Source organism: Manihot esculenta, chromosome 8, assembly GCF_001659605.2.
Source record: "Manihot esculenta cultivar AM560-2 chromosome 8, M.esculenta_v8, whole genome shotgun sequence".
Taxonomy (NCBI): Eukaryota; Viridiplantae; Streptophyta; class Magnoliopsida; order Malpighiales; family Euphorbiaceae; genus Manihot; species Manihot esculenta.
Window position 1 is genome coordinate 873,227 of NC_035168.2, and position 7,744 is coordinate 880,970.

Here is a 7,744-nt window from a genome sequence, read left to right on the forward strand (position 1 = left end):
TTTTTATCAATGTAATCTATTGGACTATATATATGGGGCGGAAAGAAAAGTAAAAGCCCAAAAAAAAAAAAAACTCAAAATAGAGTTAAAATAAAATTCAATCAGACTAAAATCAAACATCACCATAACTGACCAAGCCACAAACAAAAAATGAAGTGCTGACTGCACTGCACCGGAACTTCAGTAGAAAGCCACCTGCAACACTAAAAATAGGGAGTGCAGAAGAGAAAATATTGTAGAACTCAGTTGATTACAGCGTGCAGTGATATCGAGATATCAATGTCATTTCTTCAACAACAGTATGCAACTCTCAAAACAAATTCAGATTCGAGAAGACCCTCATCGCATAGGGTGAAAAATTGAAAACTATGCTAATAGGTAAAAATTGGGATACTTGTGGCTGTTGATTGGGAGAAAATACCCATTGGCCCTGGCTTGACACAAGCCCCAACGTTAGAACCCATTGTTTTTCAATTTAAAACAATAAAAAAAAAAAATTAAAGTTTCCATAATTTTTTTTGAAATCATTATAAATTATAAATCATTATAAATTATACTTAAATTTTTTTTACTATGTTTGATTAAGTTTTATATAATAGTGTTAATTCGATTAACTTAAGTTAATTTAAACAGTTGATCATTTTACTATTTTAAAAAATAATTAAATTAACTGTAATTTTTGAAATTAATTTCAATTAACTGTAAGTGACTTAATTTTAAACTGATTTTAATTACAAGAAAAAGATTAATAGTCGATTCCAACTCGTAAAACTTTAGTCTAAAATTAAATGTAATTGATTTCAGTTTGGTCCATCATCCCTATCAAACTATAAATTGGTCCCCAGAACTGTTGGTACCAATACTATCAAGAAAAATCCTATCAAATATATTAATTCAAAATTATCTTTAAATAGCTAAATGACAAAAAGAGAGAAAAAAAAAAAAACTTTATACTCATATTCAATTTTAGAAATTAAATTTAATTAGATGATTTATTTGGAAAAAATGATTCATACATTTATCTATATTCTCAATATTAGTTGGTTATTTTATTTTGTTTTATCAATTTTAACAATTACTTTTAAATTCATAAAGATTTTATTTTAATTAACTTCTTTTATATTTCTCTTTATATACACGCTCATTTCGGCATAAGTTAAAAAGGAAAAAAATAAATATAATATTGTTAAATATATTAATATTATTCTATTTATAAAAATAATTAAAATATTAAAGTTGTCAAACAAATTAACAAAATTAAAAAGATTAACTAAAATTCATAATAAGAGAAAGGACTTTAATATTTTTATTAATTAATGGGTTAAATTGTTCTTAATCAAATTTATCATTAAAATTAAAAGATCAAATTGATAAAATTAAAATTTTTAATTTTGGTTAAATTAATAATTGGATACAAAGTTTTTATTACTCCACATTAAATAAATAAATAAAACCTTAACAGGGAGTCGTCAGTTTTGGTATGACAACCAAAATTTCCAAACCAAAATAATTTCCAAATTGGAAATTAGCGGGAATCATGGGATCTCTGAACCACACCCAAATAAACCAACTTTGGCAGCTCCGCTACCGGCCACCTAACTCTTCCCTCTCCCTTCCCCTACTCTTCACTTCACTCTATTCTCAACCTGCACCAACCACCACTTTTAAAAAGATGTGGCAACTTCTCCTTGCCGCAGCTTTAGCAGGATCTGCTACTTTCGTTGCTAAGCATTTTCTTGCTCAGGAACGCCCTAAAGAGGAAGAAAATCCTTTTGAAGATTCGATTGCTTCTGCATTTCAATCTCCTCTATTTCCTAACCATGGTAATGAGTGCGGATACGACAGTAATTTCCAGCAACCACCTGATGGGACTGCTTCTTCGTCAAGTGGTAAGAAAACTAGGATTTCGAGGAACAAATCGGGCATCACTGGTCGCCGATTGAATTTTGGTGCTGAAAATTACAAGGCTGATAAAAGATCTGGTGGTTCCGAGAAGAGTGCAAGGCGATTTGCTGTTTGCTTGAAGAAGAGGAGAACTGCCAAGAGTGTGCCTTCCAAGTGTGGATCCCGTTCTTCTAAAGGTTTGGTTTTTTTTTTCCCTCTTTTCTTTTTTATCTCCTTTTACTGTCTTTGATTACTGATACAGTGTAAGGAAAAGTATATAAATTAAACAAGGGCACTCGATTGATTGAGGCGCTCAATAACGCAGCGTTAATTCCCCGAAACTCCTGCCAGTTGATAGCTTCAAAATTTCTGCGATTTGTGAGGTTAAGACAACAATTGAAGTTAATTCCTCTAGCTCTTGTGTATTTCTGAATCTATTATTGTGAGTTAATGCTTAAATTTAATAAAAAATATGGTTTGAAATTTTAGAGGATGCATGCAACAAACATATATGTAACCTATAAATATGTAATACGAAGAAAAATATAATTGCGGCAAATTGAAACTTTTTTACCGCTTGACTTGTTTTCCAAGCTGTTTTGGTGAACGACTATTTTTATATGCTCTCAATCAAGCTGCAATCACTGTTGAGAAACACCTACTGTTCATAATCCAAGAATACAGAGAGAAAGCAAGAATCTTTTCATGTTGTTTCCAATATTATATATTAACTCTCAGGTCTCAATTATTGTTTATGCAAATCTTATTTATAAATTAGTGAAATTAATTGCCAATAACTACATATTTGCTGCTATTTCCTAGCTGGGTCAGGTTGACTCATCAAGCTCTGAACCCATTTTTAACATCTTGTATTTCTGTTGTCGGAGAAATCACTTTGTCAAAATGCATTAACCAATGAGAGCAGGGGAAGGAACAGATTTGCGGGGAGTTACAGTTGTAAACTTGTAATGTTAACCAATGGTTCCTTAAACATAGAGAAATTCTTGATCTAGGCAATGTTACCAAATGGTTCCTTAAACATAGAAATGTGACTGTATAATGGGTCTGCTTGTAAAGACATTTATCAAGGAGTGATTTTATCTGTTTTGCCAAAAAACTGATAATAAATCAATCTTAATGTTCCTTGTTCTTGGCATCTTATCAGTTGTCAAAATTGACTGACATGTTGATGGAGAACTATGACTTGGTTTCTTTGACTCTAAGGAAATACTTCTTTGTTTTCAAGTTTGTTCTCCAATACATTTCATGTATTTATTGAGCTAACATCATATTGTGCTTTGCAGATAGCTCTTTGTTTGGTTGTGGACTTGGCATTGGAATCATGTATATGATGTCAGCTGAGAAAGCTGAGATCAGTAAGCTAAGCAATGCCATGGATGATAAAAGAAGGTCAGCCAAAGTTGCTGCTAGCTCAAAAGAGTTAAGCAGTAATAATGAACTAGAGTTTTATAGAGCAGGTACAGGGCACAATAATGACCCCAAAGCTATCAAAGTTTCTGGGATCCCAATGATTGATGATGTTGAATGCCCAAGTAGTGTTCTTACAGAAGAGCCAGAGCCACAGCTGCTGGAAATGGATCAACTGGAAGCAGAGCTTGCATCTGAACTACAAAAACTTCTATGGTCCTATCCTGAAGCTTCTGGTAATGAAGGAGTTGGACCAAATATGGACAAGGTGAGCCTTTTCAAAAACATGCGTGTTCTTTATTCTCTAGATTTTCTTACTAGTAAAAGTCATGCCCTTCCTGTTGGTGCATTTATCTGCCCATATAAGATATGGAATAACTTGTTTTCAGTTTTATAAAGCTTTTACTTCAATCATAGGCAGAAGGTTTATTTCTTTATTTCACCTCAGTGTTTAGAGCCGTTAAAAGATTACTATCCCTCTCATTTCATGGCAACCTGGTTAACAGGGAGCTATTACATATTGAAAAATGCATGTCATGCGTTGGGTGTGCTTCCTGTAATTCTTGCTAGTTTTGACAATTACTATAATGGAAAATTGGTTTCTTTTGCATTCATGCTGCCTATATCCTAGGAACCTACAAATCTATAATTAGGAACTCAATGATAATTGAAATAATAGTGCAACTTCAATCACACTATAAACATTCAGGGAAGTCATTAGCTTCATTTGCTGCGAAATTTATACATAGGATCTGTATTTTGGATTAGTAGTTTGTTGGTGCCTTTACCAGCTGTAATGACAGTTGGATACATGGGTCTTCAAAAACCTGATTCATGGTAAACTGTAGATTGTAACCTTGAGTCTGGAAGAATGGCATGTTATAAGTTAGTGGCTTGAACATTGGATTGTCCATCTGTGACTGGCTATAAGGATGGGGTATTCCATAGTTTTTACTAGAAACATATTGTGCAGAATGAGACTTTTTCTGGTGGGCTTCACAAACTGGAGGGTCAGAGCACTATTTCTTGCCAATGCCATGGAGTATTGCCATCTGAACTGGATCGGAAACTGTCTCATTTGCTCATCGAACAGCAGAAAAATCAAATTGAGGAGCTAGAATCTGAATTGCATTCTGCCCAGTCCAAACTCCATGAGAAGGAAGCTGAACTCCAGGCACTGAAGGACTGCGTAAAACGCCTGACTGAATTCTCCCTATCAATTGTATCAGGCAAGTTTTTTCTGCCTCCATCCACTCAAGGTTGTATGTTTATGAGTTATAATATTCTTGGAAGAAATGAACAACTCAACTATTGGTCTTTGCATGAGTTGGGGTTACCATACGCTAACAAAAAGTCTTGTCATGTGAAATGCCTCTCTCTAAACCAGAGTATTGTTTCACAGATGATGAAGCTGTGACATATACTGAGCAAGAGTGCACAAGTGAATGGGATAACGAGAGCAACATGGGTTCTGAGTTAAGGAAATCGACGGTGGGGATGAAAAGGTCTATAGGGACTGCATAATTCAGTTGTTAACATGTTTGATTTTAGTTTATTATACCATATGTTAATGTGAAATGTGTCTATATGATGTGGGTAGGAAGGTAAGGATTTTTATTTTTAACATGCAAGGATTTTTATATTAATTTTTCTTATGTCTATAATTTAATGTCTAGAGCTGAGCTCTCTTTTATCTTTTACTAAATCGATTTGACTTTAGCTTGCTGGTATCATTTCTAGTTCTAGGACTAACACTTTGTTGAGTGCAATAAGGAAGGCCATAAATCATAGTTGCCTTCTTCTTCTCTAGAAACGTAATTATTGATTAGTCCACATTCAATTGTATTTTTCACTTTTTTTTTTTGAAGAATAGCATTATTTTATTGAGCCAGTGTTTCAATTGTAGGATCAAAGAATTCAATAGTTTTATCCTCTTTTTAAAAAATAAAAACATTATAATTAGATTGAATCTAGTTATAAATGAAGCAATGATATCACTTGGCAAGCAATTTTTCTTGAACTTTTATGTGTTATGTCCACATTGAGAATGTTTTGATTTGCTTCATCCTCCAATTATCTAATGCCAACATAATGTAATATAATTTTTTTTTTTTATTAAATCTCAATATTAAAAAATTATTATTATTATTTTTTAATAACAAATGTAGAGACTACCTACTGCAAATCAAAATTTTAGTTGAAGGAATGTGGTTATAAAAAAGTAAGAGACTATTTAATGAAAACTTAAATCTAGATAAAAGTATAATAACACATTTTTTCTTTGAATAATAAATGAATTATCCTTTTCTAAAAGCAAAATCTAGTTTGTTAAGTATTGGTTAATCACCATTTAATATTAAATTTTCTCTTGAATAGATAACCTCATCTCTCTCCCAAAATTATAAAATATAATCAATCATATAGAATAAAGTCATATGTATAAAAAATAAAAAAAAATATTAATTAATTATCATATTTTAAAAATTCACACATCTATTTATTAAAATATATATACATACATATATATATATCTATTTATCATTTATTATTAAATTATTGTCCTACGTAGAATTGCTTCCCTAGTGCAACGGGTCTCTCTCTGTTGCATTGCATGTCTGATCCCTTAACATGGCCAAGGCATGAATTTATTCAAATATAGAAAATAAAAATATAAAAAAAAAACCTAAAACTAGGAAACTGTCCACCTGGCATATTGCCGTATCCTCTCCCCTATATTTCCCAGCTTCATCAAACTCTCAATTCTCTATTCTCTATCTCTATCTCACCCAACGGAGTATAGAGGCGCCCCACGACACAGAGGGAGAGGGAGAGGGAGAGAGAGACATTCTTGGAAGATGAAGATATATACAAAGCCCATATCCAGCCCGGGTCGGACCGAGAATTATCCGCCACCATTGATGAGATTTTTGAGGAGCAATGTTAGTAGCAGAAGTAGAGGCAGGTCACGTTCAAGTCCTATGTTCGTTAGGAAGAAAAATGGCGCCACTGAAACCCAAGAGCCTTCCTCCCCAAAAGATACCTGCATAGGACAGGTTAGAGTCAAGCGTTCCAAGCAAGCTAAGACCCAACCAAGTAAAATCAAATGCTTCTGTAAATGGGTCCGAAACACCCCGTTTTGCCAACATTTAAACAGGGCGACGCGCCGGCCAAAGTGTACTTTGCTCTCATGGCGCAAGTGGATAATGTTTTTTAAGGTCGGTGTCAGGAGAGAAAGCAAAATCCGTGAGGATTCATCAAAAGTTGAACCAAAATTTGGCAACATAAGTGAAGATGCAGGGCAAGAAAGTGAAGTGGAAGATGAGGAAAATAAGATGTATGTTTCCTACAGTATTGCACCACCAAAGAATGCGTTGTTATTGACGAGAAGCAGGTCTGCGCCGTGCAGGTCTTCTTCTGTAGCTTGCAGATTTTGGGGCTCACCTCTGGAAAGTGAAGAAACAGAACAAAACTGAGTGCAGATCATGAGAACACAGAGAGAATTCACCCCATGTCAAAAGAAAGTCATTTTGCCGAGAAATCTGATCAAGAATCAAGATTGGATTAAGAAACTGAAGAAAAGTTAAGTTTTTTCTTCCAATGAATTTGAGGGTCCAGTCCAGTCACTTCAATTAGAGAAAATGTCAAAAATTGTAGAACTCAGAACAGAGAATGATGGCACTGTGGAAGAATAGAAGGTTGGGTTTCACATGATTAATTTAACTAGTCTTTGTTTATTTTCATTTTGTGGGCAACTGTACTGAGTATAGTTTTTGAAACTTGGAGGTAGTGTTATTTTTGTTTTTAAGATAGTATATATGTGAAGCTGAAGCAGAGAATCTCTATGTATAAAAAGCTGAAACAATGAAATTGTTGTTATTTGTGTGTTAGTATTAATCTACACGGCTCTAAAATTATTATTCTGTAATTTTCCCCAAATTAACAAATTGGTTTTAGTTATAATTAATTTTATAGAATTGAATTTTTTATTAAAATCACACATAAAATGTAAAGTTCTATTAATTTACAAAATTTTAGGAGAATAAAAGCACATTCTTTATGGAGCAAGTTCCATTTTTTTTTATGTTTTTGCTTTGTGGGCATCTCAGGGTCACAGTGATTCTGATTAGTCAAATCGCCCTTTGGATTCTCTCTGGTGGAAAGTTTTATAATGTCTTCTTCACCAGGTAAAGAGACCCACTTCATTTTTACTGGTGCAGATAAGATCAATTGATCATTATAATGACAGAGAAGTTAAGTCAAAAGTTTCCATGATTAGGATTTATTATCTGATACAGATCACATTGGTTGATTGAACTCAGCCCATCATCATTTTTCACTGGACACATGAAAATTTTCTCTTAAACCAAACAGCTGGATTCTGTGTTGATCAGGAATTTTTGGGTTACGATAGAATTGTTTTTGTTATAGAAAA

General features: G+C 33.3%; 2 protein-coding genes across 2 annotated transcripts; both read left to right on the forward strand.

Annotated features, from left to right (window-relative positions):
* The first annotated feature begins 1,472 nt into the window (after positions 1–1,472).
* On the forward strand, positions 1,473–5,102 carry LOC110620521. Its single transcript, XM_021764294.2, has 4 exons — positions 1,473–2,081; positions 3,189–3,580; positions 4,286–4,541; positions 4,715–5,102. Exons 1-4 carry the CDS (start codon positions 1,538–1,540, stop codon positions 4,834–4,836), a joined length of 1,314 nt encoding a protein of 437 aa, XP_021619986.1. The 5' UTR covers positions 1,473–1,537; the 3' UTR covers positions 4,837–5,102.
* A 1,065-nt stretch (positions 5,103–6,167) lies between these two features.
* LOC122724376 lies at positions 6,168–6,785 on the forward strand. The gene has a single exon (XM_043959107.1). The coding sequence runs from the start codon at positions 6,168–6,170 to the stop codon at positions 6,783–6,785; it is 618 nt and encodes a 205-aa protein (XP_043815042.1).
* The last annotated feature ends 959 nt before the right edge of the window (positions 6,786–7,744 follow it).